The 26,197-nt window shown below is 44.7% G+C and overlaps 1 protein-coding gene and 1 long non-coding RNA gene across 6 annotated transcripts; one reads left to right on the top strand and one right to left on the bottom strand.

Annotated features, from left to right (window-relative positions):
* Window positions 1-6,511: 6,511 nt before the first annotated feature.
* LOC141585426 (uncharacterized) lies at window positions 6,512-25,683 on the bottom strand. The gene is made up of 3 exons (XR_012518885.1): window positions 21,894-25,683; window positions 16,329-16,451; window positions 6,512-12,891 (listed from the first exon to the last, which is right to left on the bottom strand). It is a non-coding gene; the product is annotated as an uncharacterized LOC141585426 (long non-coding RNA).
* On the top strand, window positions 9,229-25,862 carry CIDEC (cell death inducing DFFA like effector c). 5 transcript variants are annotated; one of them, XM_003927083.4, is made up of 6 exons: window positions 9,229-9,264; window positions 11,151-11,228; window positions 12,435-12,588; window positions 19,839-19,997; window positions 20,083-20,270; window positions 25,286-25,862. In XM_003927083.4, the coding sequence occupies exons 2-6, from the start codon at window positions 11,176-11,178 to the stop codon at window positions 25,446-25,448; spliced, it is 717 nt and encodes a 238-aa protein (XP_003927132.3). In that variant the 5' UTR covers window positions 9,229-9,264; window positions 11,151-11,175; the 3' UTR covers window positions 25,449-25,862. The 5 variants fall into 5 exon arrangements, with proteins under 5 accessions (XP_003927132.3, XP_039334696.1, XP_003927131.1 ...); XM_003927082.4 differs by lacking the exon at window positions 9,229-9,264 and adding an exon at window positions 10,814-10,884; XM_074404807.1 differs by lacking the exon at window positions 9,229-9,264 and adding an exon at window positions 10,835-10,919.
* The last annotated feature ends 335 nt before the right edge of the window (window positions 25,863-26,197 follow it).

Genomic DNA, 26,197 nt, shown 5'->3' on the forward strand with positions numbered 1-26,197 from the left:
TAATTTGATCAACAATGAGATAAACTGGTATCTTGTGCCTCTTAATAAACTAAGGACACAGCATCGCTTCTATGATGTTTCTGCCAAAAACCGCTAACTGAATCTCATCTGAAGAAATGACATAAATCCAGACGGAGAGACAGTGTAGAAAAGAGCTGGACTGTACTCAAAAACATCAAGGCCATGAAAGAAAAATTATTTCCAAATAAACGTTATCCGTAAAGACAAAGTAGAATGACGGTTGCCAGAGGCTTGAGGGGTGAGCAGGGAATGGGGAGTTAGTGTTTAATGTGTACAGAGTTTCAGTTTGGGAAGGTGGTAAAAGTTCTGGAGATGGATGGTGGTGCTGATTTGTACAACTGTATGTATGAGCTTAATGCCACTGAACCGTACACTTAAAAATTACTCACATAGGATGGGGCGAGGTGGCTCACGCCTGTAATCCCAGCACTTTGGGAGGCTGAGGCGGGTGAATCAGGAGGTCAAGAGATCGAGACCATCCTGGTCAATATGGTGAAACCCCGTCTCTACTAAAAATACAAAAAATTAGCTGGGCATGGTGGCGCGTGCCTGTAATCCCAGCTACTCAGGAGGCTGAGGCAGGAGAATTGCCTGAACCCAGGAGGCGGAGGTTGCGGTGAGCCGAGATCGCGCCATTGCACTCCAGCCTGGGTAACCACAGTGAAACTCCTTCTCAAAAAAAAAAAAAAAAAAAAAGTACTCACATAGTAAGTTTTATGTTATGTACATTTTACCACAATAACAAAATGCTAAGCAAAAATTTAAAGAAAGAAGTTGTGTTATCTGAATAAAGAAAGAAAAAAGCATGTACTCTGAGCATCCATACTCTGCTATGACCTGGGGACACAGAAATCAACATGGTCCATTTCCCCTGAGGGATCACAGTCCATGAAGCTAAGAAATAGAAGAAAGCACAGTGGGCTGAGGGAGGAAAGACAAGCCCTCTCTCCCAGACCTGGAGGGTTAGGAAAGTCTCTCTGGAGTTTAAGCAACTGAGCTGAGGTCTGAAGTCTAAGTGGGAATTAGCTAAAGAGGCTGAGGCAGGAGGATTGCTTGAGCCCAGGAATTAGAGATCAGCCTGGGTGACATAGCAAGATCCTATCTCTAAAAAAAAAAAATTAGCCAGGCCAGACGGCATGTGTCTGTAGTCTCAGCTATTCAGGAGGCTGAGATGGGAGGATCACTTTAGCCCAGCAGGTTGAGGCTGCAGTGAGCCATGATCGCACCATTGCATTCCAGCCTGGGCAACAGTGCAAGATCCTGTCTCAAAAAGCAAATACAAATGATCATACAGAAAGGACACTAATGCAAAAGCAACTGTTTAGAGCAGAGGTTTGTAGCTGTTTTTGTGCCATGAATTTCCTTGGCAGCCTAAGGAAGCTATGGACTCTCAGAATATTTTTATTTTTTATTTAATTGAATTATTTTTTGAGACAGGGTCTTGCTCTGTTGCCCAGGCTGGAGTGCAGCGTTACTGTCATGGCTCACTGAGCCTTGACCTCCTGGGCTCAAGTGAACATCAGCCTTGCGAGTAGCTTGGACTACAGGCACGCACCACTATGCCTGGCTTAATTTACATTTTTTATAGAGATGGGGGTCTTGCCATGTTGCCCAGACTGGTCTTAAATTCTTGGCCTCAGGCAAACCTCCTGCCTTAGCCTCCCAAAGTGCTAGGATACAGGCATGAGCTACCACACCCGGCCTTATTTTATTTATATTTTTAGAGACAGGGTCTTGCTCTGTCACTCAGACTGAAGTGCAGTGGTGCAATCATGGCTCACTACAACCTCGAACTCCTGGGCTCAAGGGACCCTCCCACCTCAGCCTCCTGAGTAACTGGGACGTGTGCTGCCACACCCAGCTAATTTTTGTTGGGTTTTTTTTTTTATAGAGACAGTGTCTCACTGTGTTGCCCAGGCTGGTCTTGAACTCCTGGTCTCAAGCAATCCTCCTGCCTTGGCCTCACAGACTACTGGGATTACAGGTGTGAGCTACTGTGCCCTGCCCCTACCCCTGCCTTGTTTTGACTGAACAATAGCTCTTGGATGTCTTCTCCAGATCAGTACAGAGTACTTACTCTTTTTTCTTAGTGCCATTCTCTCATATGATTAGAACATAATTTACTTGACCTGCCCCCTCTTGTTGGACATTTGTGTTGTTTCTAATATTTTGCTCTTACAAATATAGCTTCAGAGAGTAACCTTGTACATACATAATTTCACTCATGGTCAAGTAGATCTGTAGTTTGGAATCCCAGAGGTGGTATTGCTGGATCAAAGAATACATTGTGCTTGAAATTTTGATAGATCTTGCCAGAATGCCTTCCATAGTGGTTATACCAATTATATTCTCACCAGCAATGTATGAGTGTGTCTGAGTCCCTGTTTGCCCACAGCCCTAGCATCAACTTGGTAGTCTGATGGGTAGAGAATGGCATCTCAGTGTAGGGGTAGTTTAAAATGCATTTATGTTACTGTAAGCGTGATTAAACATCTTTCTATGTGTTTAAAGGTCATTTCTATTTCATTTCCCTGAACTGTTTTCATTTTTCTATTATGTTATAAATCTTTTTTTCTTTTTCTTTTTTATTTACTTATTTTTTTTTAGATGGAGTCTTGCTCTGTCGCCCAGGCTGGAGTGCAGTGGCATGATCTCAGCTCACTGCAACCTCCACCTCCCAGGTTCAAGCGATTCTCTTGCCTCAGCCTCCTGAGTAGCTGGGATTACAGGCGTGCACCTCCATGCCTGACAAATTTTTGTATTTTTGGTAGAGACGAAGTTTCACCACGTTGCTCAGGCTGGTCTCGAACTCCTGACCTCATGATCCACCTGCCTTAGCCTCCCAAAGTGCTGGGATTTCAGTCGTGAGCCACCATGCCCCGCTTTTTTCTTTCTTTTTCTTTTCTTTTCTTTCTTTTTCTTTTCTTTTTTTTTTTATTTGAGACGGAGTTTCACTCTTGTTACCCAGGCTGGAGTGCAATGGCGCGATCTCGGCTCACCGCAACCTCCGCCTCCTGGGTTCAGGCAATTCTCCTGCCTCAGCCTCCTGAGTAGCTGGGATTACAGGCACGCGCCACCATGCCCAGCTAATTTTTGTATTTTTAGTAGAGACGGGGTTTCACCATGTTGACCAGGATGGTCTCGATCTCTTGACCTTGTGATCCACCTGCCTCGGCCTCCCAAAGTGCTGGGATTACAGGCTTGAGCCACCGCTCCCCGCCTCTTTTTTTTTTTTTTTTAAAGAGATGGGGTGTCTTGCTATGTTGGCCAGGTTGGTCTCCAGCTCCTAGCCTCAAATGATCCTCCCTTCTCGACCTCCCAAAGTGCTAGGATCACAGGCATGGGCCCCTGTGCCGGCTCAGTCTTCCTAATTTATATGTAGATACAGGTGGGACGACAGAATGAGAGACAAAGAGAGATCACCTTCTTGTCTGTGATGTTAGCTTCAATATACAGTATTTTCTTTGTTTATTTTATGCCTTTTGACTTTTTTCATGGTGTTATAAATGTAACATGCAGAATATATTTTAAACTTAATGGCTTCTCAATTTTGAGTTGTAGCTACAGTCCTGCTCCAATCCAAGGGGTCCCAGATGAATTTTCATGCACTACAGAGTTTGAGAACCATGCTCAGACACTGCCTTTCTCACTAGAATGAGAATTCCCAAAGGCAGAGATAAGAACTAAGTCATCCATGTCCCCAGCCACTCATAGTGCCTGGCATAGTGTAAAATTTCAACGTCTGTAATCCCAGCACTTTGGGAGCCTGAGGCAGGAGGATTGCTTGAGCTGGAGTTTGAGACCAGCTGGGAAACATGGCAAAATCCCATCTCTACTAAAAAAAAAGAAAAGAAAAAAGAAAAAAAATTAAAAAAGAAAGAAATGCTGGTTGAATAGATAAATTCCAACAGAGCCAAAATTATCCCCTCTCCTAATCACTGTGAAGAACCCTTGGGTTCATCCTTTACCCCTGGCCAGTGCTATCTGGCTTTAGCTCGCAGTTATCTTTGTCTTTCTGTGTCTGCTTTTCTGTCAGGCCAGATCTCTCCTGAGTCATCCATTGGCCTATCTGTCTCAGGACACCAAGTACACAGTGAAGTAATAAATATTTGAGGCATGGCTGTCGAAGGGAGGGGCCCTGACTCTTTCTCCAGAACCACTTCCTTAAAGGGTTTTGCTTGTACCTTTCTCCTAGCTCTTGGTCTGCCCTTACGTTTAAGTTATTTTTGTTCCTGTCTCCTCACTCTGCACGTTCCCCTCTCAAATCCTTTGCATTGGTGTTTCCTTTGTCTTGATCATCCTCCAGGATTTAGTCAGGATTTAGCTCAAAGCTCACCTCCTTGGAGGCATTTCTCATACTCACAGGCCAACCTAACTCTCCAGCGGTTGTTATTATATCACCTTGTTTTGTTTTCTTCCCAGAACATCATTATCTGAAATTATTTTGTTTATTTGCATATTTATTCATGGTGTGAGTTCCCACCTTCCTCAGGAGTGTCAGTTCCTTGAAGTGTGGGACAGGGCTGTCTTGTTTCCTGTTGTATTTTTAGCCCCAGAAGGACTGGCATATAGTAAGTGCTTAATAAAAATTTTCTGAATGAATGAATGATGGTTGCCTGAGAACCCCTCCAAGGAAGGATTTAGATTTAAATAATAATTTTCATTTATTGAGCTCTGAGGATGCACTAGACTCTAGCAAGTACATTTCATGGTTATCTCATTTAACATTCATGGAAACCAGATGCAGTAGAGCTATTTTTACCCCAGTTGTTGGATCAAACTGAAGCTTAGAGACATTAGCTCACACAAGTAGCGATAGCCCACTGGTTCTCAAAGTGGGCTCCCTAAGCAGTAAGCTTCATAAGTGAAGGAGAAATATAATTACGAACAAGCAAGTACTCAGAGATTTCATCACCACAAGGCCTGCTTTACAAGAGCTCTTGAAAGAAGCACTAAACATAGAAAGGAACAACCAGTTCCAGCGACTCCAAAAACATACCAAATGGTAAAAAGCATTGACACAATGAAGAATCTGCATCAACTAATGGGCAAAACAGCCAGCTAGCATCAAAATGACAGGATCAAATTCACACATAACAATATTAACCCTAAATATAAATGGGCTAAATGCCCCAATCAAAAGACACAGACTGGTAAATTGGATAAAAAGCCAAAACCCATCTGTGTACTGTATCCAGGAAACCCATCTCACATGACAGGATACACATAGGCTCAAAATAAAGGGATGGAGGAAGATTTACCAAGCAAATGGAGAGCAAAAAAAAGCAGGAGTTGCAATTCTCGTCTCTGATAAAATAGACCTTAAAGCAACAAAGATCAAAAGAGATAAAGAAGGACATTACATAATGGTAAAAGGATCAATGCAACAAGAAGAGCTAACGATCCTAAATATATATGCACCCAATACAGGAGCACTCAGATACATAAAGCAAGTTTTCAATGACACAAAGAGACTTAGACTCCCACACAATGATAGTGGGAGAATTTAACACCCCATTGTCAATATTAGACAGATCAATGAGACAGAAAATTAACAAGGATATCCAGGACTTGAACTCAAACCTGGACCAAGCAAACCTAATAGACATTTACAGAACCCTCCACCCCAAATCCACAGAATATACATTCTTCTCAGCACCACATCACACCTACTCTAAAATTAACCATATAATTGGAAGTGAATCACTCCTCAGCAGATGCAAAAGAACGGAAATCATAACAAACAGTCTCTCAGACCACAGTGCAATCAAGTTAGAACTCAGAATTCAGCAACTAACTCAGAACCGCACAGCCTCATGGAAACTGAACAACTTGCTCTTGAATGTTGACTGGATAAACAATGAAATGAAGGCAGAGATAAAGATGTTCTTCAAAACCAACGAGAATGAAGACACAACGTACCAGAACATTTAAAGCAGTGTCTAGAGGAAAATATGTAGCAATAAATGCCCACATGAGAAGCAAGGAAAGCTCTAAAACCGACACCCTATCATCAAAATTGAAAGAACTAGAGGAGCCAGATCAAAAAAACCTCAAAACCTAGCAGAAGCAGCCATGGCTTTTGAATCACTGGGAACCTCTTGTAATGCAAATTCCTTGGCACCACCCCAGACTTACTATGTGAGAAATTCTGGGGTGGAGACTAGCAATCTGAATTTTTTTTTAAAATTTTTTATTTTTTAGGCAGAGTCTCGCTCTGTTGCCCAGGTTAGAGTAACAGTTATGCGATCTCAGTTTACTGCAACCTCCGCCTCCCAGGTTTCAAGTGATTCTCCTGCCTCAGCCTCCTGAGTAGCTGGGATTATAGGCGAGTGCCACCAGGCCCAGTTGGTTTTCTGTATTTTTAGTAGAGATGGAGTTTTACCGTGTTAGCCAGGATGGTCTCAATCTCCTGACCTCGTGATCCGCCCACCTCAGGCTCCCAAAGTGCTGGGATTACAGGCGTGAGCCACCATGTCCAGCTGCAATCTGAATTTTAACAAACCTGCCAAGTTATTCTGATGCACCAAAATGTGAAAAACCCTGTGCTAAAAGAAAGATGAGGTTAAACGTTTTTTATAAAACAGCTTTATTGAGATATAATTCACACCACTCACTCAAGTGTACAAGTCAATGATTTTTAGTATATTTACAGGGTTGTGCAACCATCACTACTGAAATAGTTTGTAATTAATAGGTTTAAAACAAACAAACAAACAACAACAACAAAAAAAAAAAAACACTCGCCGGTCATGGTAATTCCTGCCAGTAATCCCAGCACTTTGGGAGGCAGAGGCAGACAGAGCACTTGATGTTAGGAGTTTAAGACTAGCCTGGCCAACATGGTGAAACCCCTGTCTCTGCTAAAAATACAAAAGTTAGCTGGGTGTGATAGCAGGTGCCTGTGGGAGGCCGAGGTTGCTGTGAGCTGAGATCGTGTCATTGCACTCCAACCTGGGTGACTGAGCAAGACTTTGTCTCAAAACAAATGAACAAACAAACACCCTAAAAGAAACCCTGTACTAATTAGCAGCCACTCCCCATTTCCCTCCCATCCCCTACTCCCAGCCTTAAGCAACCACTAAGCTATTTTGCCTTAATAGATTTGCCTATTCTAGACATTTCACATGAATGGAATCACACAATATGTATACGATTCCTGTGACTGTCTTTGTCTACTTTGTGAACTATTTGTAAAGTTCCTCCATGTGGTAGCACATATCCCTTTTATTTACAAATAATATCCCATGGAATAATATGACACATTTAAAAAATCCGTTTATCAATTGAACATTCATGTGTTTCTACCTTTTGGCTATTATGAATAATCCTATGAATATTCACATACAAGTTTTTTGTGTAGACGTATATTTTCATTTCTTTTGAATATATATATGTGTATATATGTATGTGTGTATATGTATATATATGTAATTTTGTTTGGTTTTGGTTTCATTTCTTTTTTTTTCTTTTGTAAAGACAGGGTCTCCCTTTGTTACGCACACTAAATTTGAATCCTGGGCTCAAGTGATCCTCCTGCTTCAGCCTCCTTCTGAGTAGCTGGGACAACTGATGTGCTCTATATGACACACACACACACACACACACACACACACAAGTAGCTGGGACAACTGGTGTGCTCTATATGACACACACACACACACACAAGTATGACTGCTGGGTCATAGATTACTGTTAACCACTCCCACATTTCAGCTTGTCTTACTCTGCTATGACTTAATACATACATTATCAAATTGAGAAAAAAATAAAAAATTATCAGTAATACTGATAATCACTTTGATCTATTGAGTGTTTATGTTTGCAAAGCCTTTACTTTTTTTTTTTTTTTCTTTTTTTTTTTGGAGACATGGTCTCACTCTGTTGCCCAGACTGGAGTGCTCTGGGGAGATCTCTGATCACCACAACCTCTGCCTTCTAGGCTCAAGAGATTCTCCTGCCTCAGCCTCCTGAGTAGCTGGGATTACAGGTGTATGCCACCACACCTGGCAAATTTTTGTATTTTTAGAAGAGACAGGTTTGACCATGTTGGCCAGGCTGGCCTTGAACTCCTGACCTCCAACGATCCACCTGCCTTGGCCTTCCAAAGTGCTGGTATTATAGGTGTGAGCCACTGTGCCCAACCTACATACTTTTTTTTTTTTTTCTTTTTCAGAGACAGTGTCTTACTCTATGGCCCAGGCTGGCCTCCACCTGTCCTCAAGCAATCCTCCTACCTCAGCCTCCCAAAACACTGGGATTACAGGCATGAGCCACTGTGCCCCTTTACTTTCTTTTTCTTTAGACAGAGTTTTGCTCTTGTTGCCCAGGCTGGAGTGCAATGGTGTGATCTCAGCTCACCACAACCTCCACCTCTTGGGTTCAAGCTATTCTCTTGCCTCAGCCTCCCGAGTAGTAGGGATTACAGGCATGTGCCACCACACTCAGCTAATTCTGTATTTTTAGTAGAGACATGCTTTTTTTTGAGACAGAGTTTCACTCTTGTTGTCCAGGCTGGAGTGCAATGGTGTGATCTTGCTCACTGCAACCTCTACCTCCTGGATTCAAGCAATTCTCCTGTCTCAGCCTCTTAAGTAGCTGGGATTATAGGCATCTGCCACCATGCCCAGCTAATTTTTTTTTTTTTTTTTTTTTTTTTTTTTGTATTTTTAGTAGAGATCAGATTTTACCATGTTGGTCAGGCTGGTTTCAAACTCCTGACCTCAGGTGATCTGCCTGCCTCGGCCTCCCAAACTGTTGGAATTACAGGTGTGAGCCACCTAAAGCCCGGCCACCCCTTTACTTTTATTGTGACTAATCTTCACCACTACCCTATACAACAGGAATCAATATCCTCGATATACAGAGAAGAGAAACTGCTGGAGTTTCTTTTCAGGTGATCTGTCAGGTGACCTGTCTAAGTTCAAGCAAGCTTATGTGGGGTGGAGTTGGGACCACAACTCTCAGTTGGGTGGGAGTTGGGACCCACATCTGCCTGCTCTCTGTGCCTTCTGTTCTTGATCTCCTGTCATGGGCCATCCCCTTTGCCAAAGCTTTCGAAATGTGCCTTCTCCCCTCATTTCAGGCCTTTTCTGGAAAGTCAGGCTGGCTGGAAGCTCTCACCCCAAGCTCTTTTCCCCAGCTGGGGCTGAAGGCTAGGGAGGGGCTTCCTGGGGGCTGGAAATAAATGAAGGGAGGGCTGGGCAGGACAGGGCAGTATTTCCAGGAGACTGTGAGGGGGAGGTAAGGAGTTTGTTATTGTTTTGGGTTTGGGGTTTTTTTTTTTTTTCTTTGCTCCTGGGGAGCAGGTGAGGTAGTGCTTGGTAGAGTTTTGCTGGGGATAGGAAGTGGGTGAGGCTGAGGCAAGCAGAATTCTCCTGCCTCAGACTCCCACGTAGCTAGAACCTGAGCTACTGTAGTGCTAGGTGGGGAAGAGGGCTTTCTGCCTCTGTGGGACCTGGTCTGGAAAGTCTCCCAAATTGTTAAAAGGAGAGAATGAGTGTCTCCAACTGGCAAAAGGGGGCTTTTGTTCCATGTCCACTCCTTGTGCCCCTTGCTCTGTGCGAAGCTCTACCTGTGTTGGGGGTTGGGAATAGGAAGAGGACCTCAGCGCCAGGCACCCAGGGACTGGGGGGCTACAGCAGAAACAGACACAGAGGCATCCTTGGCTAGGAAGGGCAGGATGAAGGGGTAATAATTCTGTGAGCCGTTTAAGAAGGCTTTCCTTTTAAAGAGCAGAAAGCAGTGAAACTGAGGCTTCAAGGCTGCACACGTTTTGCCCTGGATCAGAGAAAGGCACTGAAGGTGGAGGGAACTATCTGTGCAAAGACTTGGGGCCTTCAAGAGCTGGAGCACAGAGGTTTAGGAGAGAAAGTGGTGAGAGATGAGCCTAGGGCTATCTGCTTAGACCTGTGGTCTAATATGGGTGCCAAAAGCCACATGGAAAGGTGGCTATTTAAATTTAAATTAGTGAAAATTAAATAAAGTAAAAAATACTGCTCCTGGGCTGGGTGCAGTGGCTCACACCTGTAATCTCAGCACTTTGGGAGGCCAAGGCAGGCAGATCACCTGAGGTAAGGAATTCAAGACCAGCCTGGCCAACATGGTGAAAACTGATCTCTACTAAAGATTAAAAAAAAAAAAAAAAAAAAAAAAAAAACACAAAAAATTATCTGGTTGTGGTGGCAGGTGCCTCTAATCCCAGCTACTTGGGAGGCTGAGGCAGGAGAATTGCTTGAACCCAGGAGGTGAAGGTTGCAGTGAGCAAGATCGCGCCCTTGTACTCCAGCCTGGGCAACAAGAACTAAACTCTGTCTTTAAATAAAAAAAAAAAAAGGCCTGGCACAGTGGCTCACACCTGTAATCCTAGCACTTTGGGAGGCTGAGGTGGGTGGATTGCCTGAGCTCAGGAGTTTGAGACCAGCCTGGGTAACACGGCAAAACCCCATCTTAGGGAAAAAAAAAAAAAAAAAAAGCAGCTCCTGAATCACACTACTAGTTATATTTCAAGTACTCAATAGCTACATGGGGATAGTAGCGATGGTATTGGAGAATATGTGCACAGCATGCCTCTATTATCACAGAATGCTCTTTTGGCCAGTGGGAAGCCTCAGGAAGGGGTTAGGATTGCTCAAGGACCCATAGGAGAGAGCAGGGTTAGATTGGGCTGGCTGCCTGCCTGTGAGGTCTCTGGACTAGAGGTGAGGGAACAGTCCCTAGAAGTGTGAGGTGGAGTGACTCACCTCCTGCCAGCATAAAGTGGACTCTGTCCCCAGGGACAGGAACAAATCAGGCAAGGCTTTTTCAGCCCTAACTTGGGATCTCTGCTCAGTTTGACCAGAGCCAGGGGCTGAGAAACATGGAGTGAGTGGGACTGAGGCAGGAGCAGCAGCTGCTGAGTGAGGCTGAGCCTGAGCACTGAGTCAGGAGAGGGGAGGGGTCTCCAGCTTGGTCTTGGTTGGCATACATGGGGTCGGACAGGAGAGGGGCTGGGGGAGGTGTGTGTGAGTTGGGATAGGAGACCAGGGCAGAGGTTTGCTGAACAGGGGTTGGGTTTTACCATGTCTAACAATTAGAGAGATGGGAACCCTCTTATTCACTCTGATGAGTTGTTTCTGCTTCCTTTCCAGGTCCAGCACAGTCCAGCTGACGAGGATGGAATATGCCATGAAGTCCCTTAGCCTTCTCTACCCCAAGTCCCTCTCCAGGTGAGGAAAGCCAGGGGCAGAAGGGAAAGGGATCCACCTATGAGCTGTAAGCCAGAGCTTCTCAAACTTTAACATGTATGTGGATCACATGAGATCTTGTTTAAGTGCAGATTCTGATTCAGGAATCAGAAGTGGGACCTGAGATTTTGCACTGCCGACAAGCCCCTGGGTGATATTAATGGGCGCCACCACCGCACCGTGCATAGAAAGGAGTAGACACTATGCTTGGTGCTTTCACTCCTGATCTCATGTAAGCCTCACAACAATTTTGGGAAGTGGGGGTTGTTATATCAAATTAATAGGTGATAGAACTGAGGCACACAGTGGGTACTCTCAATCCCAGCAAATCCATGAGGGAGCCCAGATTCTAAAATGAGACTGCCTGTCTATAAAATCCAGGTCCTCTTCATTCCTTTGGTGCTAAATTGAGTGCTTCAGTTAAAAAAATACCTTACATTGACTTCAGGCTTCCCCCACTTCACCCAACTTTACAGGTGAGGAGAATGAAGCCAAGAGAGGTGGTAATTGGGAGAATGCAGGGTGGGTCTTTTATCATGTTGTTGCTTACTTCTCGTGGTCTGAGAACCAGCATATCAACATCACTTGGGAACTCGTGAAACATTTGCAATTTCAGGCCTCACTCAGGTCTACTCAATTAAAATCTCTGTTTGAACAGATCTCCTGGTGACTTACATGGCCTTCAAAGTTTGAGACGCACTGCTAGAGCAGCCTTTTTTTTTTTCTTTCTTTTTTTTTTTTTTTTGAGACAAGGTCTCGCTCTGTTGCCCAGGCTGGAGTATAGTGGCGCCATCGCAGCTCACTGCAACCTCTGCCACTTCCTGGGTTCAAGTGATTCTCGTGTCCCAGCCTATGGAGTAGCTGGGATTACAGGCATGGGCCACCACGCTGGCTAATCTTTGTATTTTTAATAGAGATGGGGTTTTACCGTGTTAGCCAGGCTGGTCTTGAACTCCTGACTTCAAGTGATACGCCCACCTCAGCCTCCCAAAGTCCTGGGATTACAGGCATTAGCCACCGTGCCTGGCTCCTAGCAGGCTTTTGAGTAAGACTAGAGTAGGACTGGCAGGTGATGGGGGGTTGGCTGATCATGAACCCCGTGTGGACGGGTGGGGAGGTGGCTCCCCTGTGTGGTGGGTGAGGGCTGGGCTAAGTGGTCAGCTCACCCCGATGCTCCAACTGCCCCAGGCGTGTGGCAGTGTGTACCTCTGTGGTGACCCAGCAGCTGCTGTCGGAGCCCAGCCCCGAGGCCCCCAGGCCCCGGCCCTGCCGTGTAAGCACTGCGGATCGAAGCGTGAGGAAGGGCATCATGGCTTACAGTCTTGAGGACCTCATTCTTAAGGTGAGAGTGCCCTGAGTGTTGCACAGCCCAGCTGTGAGCTGGGATTCAGCAGAGATGGAGGTCAGGGCTTAGAAAGTGACACGGTTTCCTTTCTGATACCAGTGCCTACTGATGGTAATGCCAGCCTGGAGAGTTGTCCAACTGAGTAGCAATGGCTGATGTCTGTTTGGTAACAGGAGGAGGGCAGTATGTACATTACCATCGTATGCTATCAGTAGGTCAGTGTTATTTTCAGGGCACATTTTTCTTGCTGGAAAATACCTGGCTTCCCTCTTCCATCAGTTCTTAAACTTGTAGAAATGCCTGAAAATTAGGGAAATGAGCATGAGTTTAGAGATTTCCTTCCCATCTCCTACCTTCAGCCAGGGCAAGTTCTCCTTAAATGTGCCTTCCAAAGAGGAACTTCATGGAAGGCTTTGTTAATAACTGTGGAAGACTTTCCTCAAAGTATTGATTGGGCCAGCTTCCAGAGAAGGAAACCAGGGGCACACAGCTATTGTGGACAGTACTAACAGCAGGCAAGAAAGACAGGCTCCCCCATTCCTATTATCTGTTTCCACTTTGTTGGGCGTAACTTTCCCCCTTCCCCTCTCACAGCCTCTTCTCATCTTGCTCTGTATTAGTCACACAGTCACACGGGCACCAGCTTAAATGGCCCATTCGCTGATCATCTCATCTCTTCTTTTTTTTTTTTTTTTGAGACGGAGTCTCGTTCTATCACACAGGCTGGAGTACAGTGGCGTGATCTCGACTCACTGCAACCTCCACCTCCCAGGTTCAAGCAATTCTCCTGCCTCAGCCTCCTGAGTAGCTGGGACTACAGACACATGACACCACGCTCGGCTAATTTCTTTGTATTTTAGTAGAGTTGGGTTTTCACCATGTTGCCCAGGCTGGTCTCGGACTCCTGAGCTCAGGCAATCTGCCCACTTCAGTTTCCTAAAATGCTGGGATTACAGGCACAAGCCACTGTGCACAGCTCAAGATGAAGTCTTGCTCTGTCACCCAAGCTCTAGTGCAGTGGCGTGATCTTGGCTCACTGCAGCCTCCTCCTCCCAGGTTCAAGCGATTTTTGTGCCCCAGCCTCCTGAGAAGCTGGGACTACAGGCACACACCACCATGCCCAGTTAATTTTTGTATTTTTAGTACAGATGGGGTTTTGTCATGTTGGCTAGGCTGGTCTCAAACTCCTGACCTTAGGGGATCCCAACTGTGCCTTCCAAAGTGCTGGGATTACAGGCATGAGCCATCGCACCCATCCTCGATGATTATCTTGATGGGGGTGGAACCCTCTTACCTGCAATCCCAGGTGCCTGGTACAGGTCAAATGTTTGCATTAAGCTTCTAATTATTAGACCAATTGTAACATAAATTACAATTTCGTGTAGAAATCATAGCTAAGCTCTTTAAGTTTCCTCCCCTATTTCTGTGTATTAGTTCTGTTCTTCTAGGGAGCCAGTTTCCCCTCCTTTGTAAGGCTTCTGGCTGTGCACACTACATTTCTTGTGCTTTCAATCAAAAGGATTAATTCATACTCTAGTCTGGACTTGGTGCTGTTTTTTTTTGCCCTGAAGTCTTGCCATTCCTGGCATCAAAATGTCCTTGTATATGGCTTCCCCTGGAGGAAGGAACTGCGAACTAACAGTACCTTACATTGTACATAGTACAAATACAATATAAAACTTTTCCTGAATCATTTGAGAGTAAGTTGCCAACTTGCTGCTTGTTACTCTTAGATACTTCAATGTGCATTTTCTACAAAGGAGGATATTCTCCTGTGTAGCCCTCATGTAACTATTAAAATCAGGAAACGGTATTACATTACATTACTGTAATTGAATCCTGAGACTCAAGCATTGCCAGTTGTCCCAATAATACCCTTTGTAGCAAAAGGACCCAGGTCAGGATCAAGTGTTTATTTAATTGTGTGTCTCTTTAGTTTCCTTCAGTCTGGAACAATTTCTCAGTCTTTCCTTGACTTTTACAGCCTTGACTATTTTGAAGATTATGTGCCAGCTATTTTTGTTTACTGTCCCTTGGTTTAGAACTATCCATTTCTTTAATTCAGGTTGTATATCTTTGGCGGGAATATGATAAAAATAAGTTGCAGGCCAGGTGTGGTGGCTCACGCCTGTAAACCTAACATTTTGGGAGGCCGAGGCAGGAGGATTGCTTGAGCCCAGGAGTTCAAGACCAGCTGGGGCAACATAATGAGACTGCATTTCTACAAAAATAGTACAAAAATTAGCTGGACATGGTGGTGTGCACCTGTAGTCCCAGTTACTCACGAGGCTGAGGCAGGATGATCGCCTGAGCCTAGGAATTTGAGGCTACAGTAAACTGTGATTGCACCACTGCATTCTTTTGTGTGATAGAGTGAGACCCTGTCTCAAAAAATTTTAAGAAAAGATTGTCATTGCAAAATTATGTGCAATTTTGATTTGTCACCTTACTATTTTGTTTTGATTATTCAAATAAGGTGGTAGGTATAGTTAAGCTTCTTTGTGTAACATTTTTCCCTCTGTTATTTATTTTCTAGGTCAATATTTTGTACTAAGTAAACACTGAATTCTGCGTTTGTCAGTGTATTCACTTGCTGTTTTTTAGAGAAAGGGTCTTGCTCCATTGCCCAGGCTGGAGTGCAGTGGTGTGATGATGGCTCACTGCAGCCTGAAACTCCTAGGTGTAAGTGATCTTGTCACCTCAGCCTCCCGACTCGCTAGGATTATAGGTACATGATCTCACACCTAATTTTTTATTTTATTTTATTCTTTTTAATAGAGATGGGGTCTAGCTATGTTTCCCAGGCTGGTCTCAAACTCCTGGTCTCAAGTGATCCTCCCATCTTGGCCTCCCAAAGTGCTGGGATTAGAGGCATGAGCCACCACACCTGGCCTGTTTATTTATTCATTTATATCAAAAGGGATAAACATATTCCTATTTTAGTAGAATATATGAATGGTAACAGATTATTTATTGATGCTCAAGTGGTCCCATACTTGTCTGGTTGAATATCTTTCAACCTCCACTTCCGTGTCTTTTTATCATGTCCCCATCATTCTTTGCATGCTTTCTTACTTTCTGGTGCAGCAAAGTATTACAGGCTCATCTTGTATTTTCCCTGCCCCAGTTCTTGAATTGGTCATTTTTTCTAAGGAGGTCTGCTTCATTTTAGCGGAGAATGGTGTTCAGAAACCAAGACCAGGAAGCTAGGTATGCTCATTGCTATTGGTGTGTTGCTGATCCCAGGCCATTACTGAAAGATTTTTAAGTAGCAAAATATATTCCTTAGTGAATCCAAGCAAGAAAAGTGAAGTGAGAATTCCATTGTTCCAAGATAACTAATGATGTGATTGTAAATGTCCTAAGGAGTCTATTCTTATTATGGACCATGCATTTTGGCAGGTGACTTGCAGCATTTCTTCTCATGAGAGCCTTAAGGTAGTTACCACTATTTTCATTCTCCAGAGGCAGAGGCCAAGTACATTCAGTGGGATTGAAACCCAGGCAGTTAACCCAGGTTGTGACACTTTTGCATTTAATCACTGTAACAATTTAAAAACTGTACTTGCAGCTGGGCGTGGTGTCTCACACCTGTAATCCCAGCACTTTGGGAGGCTGAGGCGGGCAGATCACCTGAGGTCAGGAGTTTGAGACCAGCCTGACCAACATGGAGAAACTCCATCTCTCCAAAAAAAAAAAAAAAAAAAAAAAAAATTACTGGGTGTGGTGGTGCATACCTGTAATCCCAGCTGCTCTGGTGGCTGAGGCAGGAGAATCACTTGAACCTGGGAGGTGGAGGTTGCAGTGAGCCGAGATCACACCATTGCACTCCAGCCTGAGGAAAAAGAGTGAAACTCCATCTAAAACAAAACAAAACAATACTTGTCTCAACTTTTTTTTTGATTATGAAACTAGTTCAGAGAAGTGAGATAAGTAAAAATGGACAATAGACCTAAATGTAAGAGCTAAAACTATAAAACCCTCAGAAGAAAACATAAACATAATATGTAAGTCTTCATTACCTTGATTTCCTAGATACAGCACCAAAGCAAGGCAACCAAAGGAAAACAACTAGACTTCATCAGCAATAAAACCTTTTTTTTTTTTTTTTTTTTTTTTGAGACGGAGTCTTGCTTTGTCTCCCAGGCTGGAATGCAGTGGTGCAATCTAGGGTCACTGCAACCTCTGCCTCATGGGTTCAAGTGATTCTTGTGCCTTAGCCTCCTGAGTAGCTGGGATTACAGGTGCCTGCCACCACATCCAGCTGATTTTTTGTATTTTTAGTAGAGACAGGGTTTTACCATGTTGGCCAGGCTGGTCTCGAACTCTTGACCTCAGAAGATCCACCTGACTGTGCTTCCCAAAGTTCTGGGATTACAGGCTTGAGCCTAAAACTTTTATACATCAAGAGATGCTATCAAGAAAGTAAAAAACACAACCACAAAATGGGAGAAAATACTTGCAAATCATATAGCTGATAAGGGTCTAATGTTAAGAATATATAGAGAGCGCTTACAACTGAACAATACAAAGACAACCCAATTAAAAATGGGCAAAGGATTTGAGTAGAGATATTTCTCTGAAGAAGATACACAGTGGCCAACAAACACATGAAGAGATGCTTGGCTGGACGCATTGGCTCATGCCTGTAATCTAGCACTTTTGGAAGTTGGAGGCGGGCAGATTGCTTGAGCCCAGGAGTTCAAGACCAGCCTGGGTGACATGGCAAAACCCCATTTCTACAAAAAAAAATACAAAAATTAGCTGGGAATGGTGGTGCATGCCTGTAGTCCCAGCTACTAGGGAGACTGAGGTGGGAGGATCACTTGCGCCTAGGAGGCTGATGCTGTAGTGAGCCGTGATGGCACCACTGCACTCCAGCCTGGGTGAGAGGGCAAGACCCTGCTTTAAAAAAAAAAAAAAAAAAAAGGCTTAGCATCATTAATCATTAGGGGAGTGCAAATGAAAATCACTTCATCCACTAAAAAGTGGCTCTAAGGCCGGATGTCATGGCTTATGCCTGTAAAATCCAAGCACTTTAGGAGTCTGAGGTGGGAGGGTTGACTGAGCAACCAGGAGTTTGAGAACAGCCTTGGCAACATGGTGAAATACTGTCTCTACTTAAAAAAAAAAGAAAGAAAAAAAGAAAAAAATTGATTTGAAAGTAGATATAAAAAGGATTTTTGGCTAAAATACAGACAATAAAAGCATCAGTGAGGATGTAAGGAAACTGGAATTCTCATACATTGCTAGTGGGGAGGTAAAATGATACAACCACTTTGTAAAACAGTTTGGTAGCTCCTCAGAGTTAAATATAGGCCCACTGTGGTGGCTCACACTTCTAATCCCAGAATTTTGGGTGGCTAATGAAGGAGGACTGCTTGAGCCCAAGATTTTGAGACCAGCCTGGGCAACAAGGCAGGATGCTGTCTCGACCAAAAAAAAAAAAAAAAAAAAAAATTAGCCAGACCACGTGGCACAAGCCTGTAATCTCAGCTCCTTGGGAGGCTACAGCGTGAGAATCACTTGAACCCAGGAGGTTGAGGCTGCAGTGAGCTGTGATCCTACCACTGCATTCCAACCTGGGTGAAAGAGCAAGACCTTGTCTCCAAAAAAGGAAAAAAAAAATTTTTTTTAACATAGAGTTAATGTATGACTCAGCAATTCTACTTTTAGGTATATACCCAGGAGAATGGAAAACATATGTTCATATAAAAACTTGTATACAGGGACCAGGCGTGGTGGTTCATGCCTATAATGTTGGCACTTTGGGAGATAGAGGTGGGTGGATCGTGTGAGGTCAGGAGTTCGAGACCAGCCTAACCAATATGGTAAAACCCTATCTCTACTAAAATTACAAAAATTAGCTGGGTGTGTTGGTGTACATCTGTAGTCCCAGCTACTCAGGAGGCTGAAGCAGGAGAATTGCTTGAACCCGGGAGGCAGAGGTTGGAGTGAGCCAAGATCACACCATTTAACTCCAGCTTGGGCAACAGAGCGAGACTCCATCTCAAAAATTAACAAAAATTAAAAATTAAAAAATAAAAACTTGTACACAAAACCTCACTCATAGCAGCATTACTCATAATAGTCAAAAAGAATCACTCCAAGTGTTCATCCATTATAAATAGATTTTAAAATGTGGGATATATCTATATAGTAGAATATTATTTAGCCCCCCACCACCCTCAGCAACAACAAAAAAACACATGAATCACTTCCAGGCATGATAGCACATGTCTGTAATCCCAGCACTTTGGGAGGCTAAGGTAGGAGGATCCCTTGAGGCCAGGTGTTTGAGATCAGCCTAAGCAACATAGCCAGACACCATCTTTACAAAAAACATAAAAATTAGGCAGATGTAATAGCATGCACCTGTAGTCCCAGGAGGATTGCTTGTGCCCAAGAGTTTGAGGCTGCAGTGAGCTATGATTATGTCATATGCTCTCCATTTATGTTTATGATATGTTTATGATATGATATGATACTGCATTCCAGCCTATTAGTCACTGCACTATTAGATAGTGGTGATGGTTGTACAACTTTTTGAATATACTAAAAAACCGTGAATTGTATACTTTTAGAGGGTAGCTTTTAGAGGATGTAAACTATACCACAATTAAAAATTATATATGGCCGGGTACGGTGGCTCATGCCTGTAATCCCAGCACTTTGGGAGGCCAAGGCGGGTGGATCACAAGGTCAAGAGATCGAGACCATCCTGGTCAACATGGTGAAACCCCGTCTCTATTAAAAGTACAAAAAAAAAAAAATTAGCTGGGCACGGTGGCACGTGCCTGTAATCCCAGCTACTCAGGAGGCTGAGGCAGTAGAATTGCCTGAATCCAGGAGGCGGAGGTTGTGGTGAGCCGAGATCCCACCAATGCACTCCAGCCTGGGTAACAAGAGCGAAACTCCGTCTCAAAAAAAAAAAAAAAAAAAAAAAAAAAAAAAAAAATATATATATATATATATATATATATATATATATATATATGACTTACATTATATTTTATGGAACAATATTATTCCAGACTATGAACCCTGAAGCCAGGAGCCAAGAGGTATCATGATAAAGTCTCTGGGTAGTGATTCCACAGCAGAGGGCCTGGTCTCCTGTTCCACCTCGCAGATCCCAGCCCACTTGTTCTTTCCCTGGTAGCCAAGGAGCTATGATGTGGGGTTTCATCACACTGGCTCTGTGGCTCCATAGGGATGGCAGAAGCATCACTGACCTTATTCCCCAGGTTCAGGACACTCTGATGCTGGCAGACAAGCCCTTCTTGCTGGTGCTGGAGGAAGATGGCACAATTGTAGAGACAGAAGAGTACTTCCAAGCCCTGGCAGGGGATACAGTGTTCATGGTCCTCCAGAAGGGGCAGAAATGGCAGCCCCCATCAGAACAGGTGAGGTCCCACTTGTCAGGGGAGAAAATCAGGACCCTGGGAGAAATCTTCAAGGGGTGCTAACCATCTGCTTGTCTCCACACAGGGGACTAGGTACCAACTGTCCCTCTCCCATAAGCCTGCCAAGAAGATTGATGTGGCCCGTGTTACCTTTGACTTGTACAAGCTGAACCCACAGGACTTCATTGGCTGCCTGAACGTGAAGGCGACATTTTATGATACGTACTCCCTTTCCTACGATCTGCACTGCTATGGGGCCAGACGCATCGTGAAGTGAGTGAATTGGGATTTGGTGGGGACAGGGCAGGTACAGGCAATGGGAGAGCCCCTGTCTGTTCACGTGGACTCAGCCTGGGTCTGACATTGGTGCTGACAAAGCATAGCCTGTAACAGACAACACGGAGCCTGATGGGTTCTTGAAGTGCTGTGGATGACACTGGCGTGTGACCAAGGGCCACACATGTTCCTCCTGGTAGAACCTGGATGCATTTTGTTTTTATGACTACCTTAGCAACTACATTTTTAAATTGAAAATAGGAAGTTTTCCTAAGTAGTATTCTAGTCAATTTTTAAAAAATGAACATGCGTTGGCCAAGCATGGTGACTCACACCTGTGATCCCAGCACTTTGGGAGGCCAAGGCAGGTGGATCACTTGAGATCTGGAGTCTGAGACCAGCCTGGTCAACATGGCAAAACCCGATCTCTACAAAAATACAAAAATTAGCCAGGCATGGTGGTGCATGCCTGTAACCTCAACTACTCAAGAGGCTGAGGCAGGAGAATTGCTTGAACCTGGGAGGCGGAGTTTGCAGTGAGCTGAGATTGTGCCACTGAACTCCAGCCAGGACAACAGAGCATGACTCTGTCTCAAAATAAGAAAAAAAAAGTAGTACGTGTGAAAGATTTTTTTTTTTTTTTTTTTTTTTTTTTTTTGAGATGGAGTTTCGCTCTTGTTACCCAGGCTGGAGTGCAATGGCGCGGTCTCGGCTCACCGCAACCTCCGCCTCCTGGGTTCAGGCAATTCTCCTGCCTCAGCCTCCTCAGTAGCTGGGATTACAGGCATGTGCCACCATGCCCAGCTAATTTTTTGTATTTTTAGTAGAGACAGGGTTTCACCATGTTGACCAGGATGGTCTCGATCTCTTGACCTTGTGATCCACCTGCCTTGGCCTCCCAAAGTGCTGGGATTACAGGCTTGAGCCACCGCGCCCGGCATACGTGTCAAAGATTTAATGGGATTCATTAATTAATGAGAGAACTAGCAAGAAGTTACAATCGGTTCAAAGGAGAATTCAAAATTTCATACATATATAGGTCCAGCAAGAATGATGAGATAGGCTGGGTGGAGTGGATCTTACCTGGAATCCCAGTACTTTGGGAGGTCAAGGAAGGAGGATCTCTTGAGCCCAGGAGTTTGAGAGCCTGGGAAACATAGTGAGACCCTGTCTCTACCACACTTGCACACACATGTGCACACTCACACAAAATGTTAGGAGTGGTAGTCTGTGCCTATAATCCCAGCTAGGTGGTAGGATTGCTTGAGCCCAGGAGTTTGAGGCTGCAGTGGGCTGTGTACTCCAGCCTGGGCAACAGAGTGAGACTTTGTCTCTAAAAAGAAGAAAAAAAGAGATGAATGTATATATACAAAATTGAGTTATTTCCCCCATGGGGATGGGAGGGATGAAATAATCTTTCCTCCATAAGACGGAATTAATTTGCAAGTCTTATGGACCAGAGTCATTTGTATTATATAATAAACTTTTCTTAAAACTTATTTTGACAGTCTAACCAAGTGTTGCAGGCGGCATGAGAATATGTGAGGTCATGAGCCAAGTGCCGTCATGGTGATGTTTCCCAAATTCGGCTGCTCCGGTGGCACGCTAGGGCATCCTTACCTGTTGGGTGGATGTAGCCACCAAAGCTGAAGTGATGGAATCAGTCCAAAGCTGCAAAGCTTGCGAGCAGCAGAGCATGACCGCTGGTCCATCTTTCCAATTAGAGTCTATTCTTCCCCAATTCCTTCATTCAGTATTTCCTGAGTGCCCACTGTGTGCCTGGCCCTATGCTGTAACTACAGATTCAGAGATGAACAAAATACCAGAACAAGTTCCATGAGGGCAGGACTTTCTGTGGCCTCCAGTACCTTGATAAATGCTGACATGCAGTAGTTGTTTAAATGACGGTGGAATAAATGAAGACACAGGTGATCTCTATTCACATGGGCCTCCTGAGAAATCCTGTTCAGGGTCCCAAGAGTTCTACAAGATCACGTGTAGCTAGAACATATCAGACCTTCTTGCTTTCTTCGTTGATCTCCTGCAGACCCAATCTGCGGATGAGGACGCTGAGGCTGTGTGGGTATCTGCTTGCCAGAGACAACAGTCGGTGGCAGGCTTGAGCCTGGTTCTGTGGCTGAGAGTTCCATTTTCTCCATGGCTACCTCTTCCAGGATACTACCATCTCATGTTCCCTCTTGATCTTGGACTGCCACCAAGAGTCTGCATATTTCAAAATTGAGAACAAGAAGTTTCAGACCTTAAACTCAGTCCAGTTAGGGGAGGTGGTATTCTTAGACCTAAACACAGTAGATATGTTGGTATCAAAAAAATAATGGCAAGCTGGAATCAACTTAGTGACTCAGTGTTATCACTGGGCTTTTAAAAATTGTGATAAATATATATAGCGTAAAGTCTGTCATTTGAACCATTTTAAAAGTGTACAATTCAGTGGCATTAAGTGCATTCACAATGTGGTGCATCCATCCCTGCCATCCATTTCCAGACCTCTTGCATCATCCCAACCAGAAACTCTATCCCTGAAGCATGAAGTCTCCATTCCTCCTCCCTGAAGACCCTGGTCGCCTCCATCCCACTTTCTGCTATGAGTTTGCCAATTCTAGTACCCGCATGGAACTGGAATCAGACAATACTCGTCCTTTGGGTCTGGCTTCCTTCACTTCAAATAATGTTTTCAAGGGTCATTCATATTGCAGCATGGATCAGAATGTCATTTCTTTTAAGGCTGGTCAGCTAGGTTGAAAGCCTCAGTTCCCTAATTGGAGAAATAGGTATACTTCTAAGGTATAGCCTTGAAAATGTAAAACATTCTCCTGTGCAGATGTGAATAGTTCTAAGTGTCTTTCTGCCCCCCACACCGTGGTCAGGCCATAAGTTTACTTATTTATTATTATTATTATTATTTTGAGACAGAGTCTCACTCTGTGGCCAGATGCCAGCCTAGAGTACAGTGTGGCACAATCTTGGTTCACTGCAACCTCCGCCTCCCAGGTTCAAGCAATTCTCCTGCCTCAGCCTCCCGAGTAGCTGGGACTACAGGCGCACGCCATCACACCCAGCTAATTTTTATATTATTAGTAGAGACGGAGTTTCACCGTATTGTCCAGGATGGTCTCGATCTCTTGACCTTGTGATCCGCCTGCCTCGGCCTCCCAAAGTGCTGAGATTACAGGCTTGAGCCACCGCACCCGGCCAAGTTCACTTATTGAATGAACATTAATAAAAGACTAAAGTTTGAACAATAGCCAGGGAGCACTTCTTTGCCTTTTTTTTTTTCCCTTCCCTAATCCCACCTATGACTAGACACCTTGAGTGACCCTCACCTATCTCTTTCAAACGGATTTGGTAAGAATTTGATTAAAATTGTTTAGCATTATTTTTATTTTTTTTTAGAGACAGGGTCTCACTCTGTCATCCAGGCTACAGTACAGCCGTGCAATCATGGCTCATTGCAGGCTCAACCTCCTAGCTCAAGTGATCCTCCTGAGTAGCACAAGTATGTGCTACCATGCTGGGCTAGTTCTTTAATGTCTTTGTAGAGACAAGGGTTCACCATGTTGACCAGGCTGGTCTCGAATTCCTGGCCTCAAGCCATCCTCCTCGGCCTCCCAAAGTGCTGGAATTATTGGCGTGATCCAGAACAACTGGCCAAAGTTATCTAGCATTCAGCTGCTCTGGAACCCACCCCTGCTTCTCCTTTTCCCCTACTTTCTAAATATCCGACCCTGTGTTAATTGCTTTATGCTATTTCAGCCTCATGACCCTGGATGGCAGGTGTGGTCCCATTTTACCCATGAGGGAGCTGAAGCTCAGAACTGGAACAGTTTGCTAAAGTTCACCCAGTTAATGACTGGATTAGGATTTAGCCCTGCCTTATTCAGGTTCTGTTCTCAGATCATGATCACACCAGGCATGGGTGTCTTCATGTCCAGCACTCTGAACATGAGCTAGACTGAAGGTGACTTGGAAAGGCCTCAGAGTCTAGAACAGCAGTCTCAAGGGGCAGAGCCACGTGGTGGAGATTAATCTGGTTGGTCCAAAGTAGCAGTAGAAAAATAGAAGGCCTTATGAAATAAGCTGGGGTTTCGCATGAGAAAGTAGGGAGATTCCGGGCATCTGAGATAGAATTGCAGGTCCTTGCCCTAGTTCTGATCATGTTGGCATCATCTGTTCCTATTTGCGAATTGCTCTAGAATTGATGAAGTGCTTTTAGTGCCACTACCTCAGTGGTATTCCAGTGTTATTACTGAAGAAAACAGGCATAAGGAAACCAATCCCTTCCAGGCCAGCATTGGAATATGGGGGTGCAGGGAGGGGTATACTCATGTTTTATTTTTATTTATTTATTTATTTTTGAGATGGAGTCTTGCTCTGTCACCCAGGCTGGAGTGCAGTGGTGCAATCTGGGCTCACTACAACCTCTGTCTCCCGGGTTCAAGCAATTCTTGTGCCTCAGCCTCTCGACCTTGAGTAGCTGAGATTACAGGTATGCACCACCATGCCCGGCTAATTTTTTTATTTTTTAGTAGAGATGGGATTTCACCATGTTGGCCAGGCTGGTCTGAAACTTCTCACCTCAAATGATCTGCCTGCTTTGACCTCCCAAAGTGCTGGGATTACAGGCATGAGCCACCAAGCCTCATGTTTCGTTTTTTTTTTTTTTTTTTTTAAGATGGTCTTGCACTGTCACCCAAGCTGGAATTCAGTGGCACCATCTCGGCTTACTGCAACCTCCACCTCCTGGGTTCAAGCAATTCTCCTGCTTCAGGTTTTCAAGTAGCTGGGATTACAGGCACCCACCACCATGCCTGGCTGGTATTTGTATTTTTAGTAAAGACGGGGTTTTACCATGTTGGCCATGCTGGTCTGAAACTCCTGACCCCAGGTAACCCGCCTGCCATGGCCTCCCAAAGTGCAAGGATTACAGGCGTGAGCCACCATGCCTGGCCTACTTTGTGGTCTTGACTTGTGTGCCCTCTCATTCCACCCAGGGAAGCTCTCCGCTGGGCCCTCTTCAGCATGCAGACCACGGGTCACGTGCTGCTTGGCACCTCCTGTTACCTACAGCAGCTCCTCAATGCTACGGAAGAAGGACAGCCCCCCAAGGACAAAGCTTCATCCCTCATCCCGCCCTGTCTGAAGATACTGCAGTGAAAGCCCAAGCCCTTGGAAGCTTTCCCCAGCGAAGGACTAGACTGGGGGCCCCATGCTCAACTGGTAGTGCCCACAAGCCTGGCAGCTGTAGAGCCGCTAACCTCCCTACACCTCCCTCACCGTGCAGGGCCCTGAGTGAGGAGGAGAGTCTGGGAACCTGTGTGGGTTGGCCAAAGGAGAATCTCAGGCTCCTAGCCTGGCCCAGCTCCTTCCTGCCCAAGGCAGCTTAGCCAACCCAGACTGGCCCCTGCAGCTGTGGCATGACGTCTGCCCCTCAGCAATCCGGCCTTGTAGGCTGCACTTTCATGGTGCTCTCGACCTCCTGGCCCCCAATCCCAGAACATTCCTGAGTGAATTCTCAAGCACACCAGGATGTGATATTAGGGAGTTTGCAATAAATTATTGATGCTGATATATCTTCTTTGCCTGTGTTATTTGGGGGTGGGGTTCCATCTGGAAGGTTGGAGAGGGCTAAGGGAAGAGAAGAATCTATTGTCAAACTATTCTCTATAAGGTAGGATTACAGATAACAGCACCTTTTCTATCAGAGGGAAAAAAAAGAGCTGGGCACAGTGACATGTGCCTGCAGCCCCAGCTACTCAGCAGGCTGAGGTGGGAGGCATCCCTTGAGCCTAGGAGATCAAGCCAGGCCTGGGACATAATAGCGAGACCCCAGTCTCTCTAAAAAGCAAAATTGCAGTTGATTTTGAAACTAAAGTCTGCTGAATTTGAGACTTGAGTTGACCATG

The sequence above is a fragment of the Saimiri boliviensis genome, chromosome 8, assembly GCF_048565385.1.
Source record: "Saimiri boliviensis isolate mSaiBol1 chromosome 8, mSaiBol1.pri, whole genome shotgun sequence".
NCBI classification, from domain to species: Eukaryota; Metazoa; Chordata; class Mammalia; order Primates; family Cebidae; genus Saimiri; species Saimiri boliviensis.

Bases quoted from the DNA above. Each gene is read 5' to 3' on its own strand.
- CIDEC (XM_003927082.4), top strand. The intron at 11,229-12,434 runs GTGAGGAAAGCC...CAACTGCCCCAG, and splicing joins TACCCCAAGTCCCTCTCCAG to GCGTGTGGCAGTGTGTACCT. The intron at 12,589-19,838 runs GTGAGAGTGCCC...CTTATTCCCCAG, and splicing joins TTGAGGACCTCATTCTTAAG to GTTCAGGACACTCTGATGCT.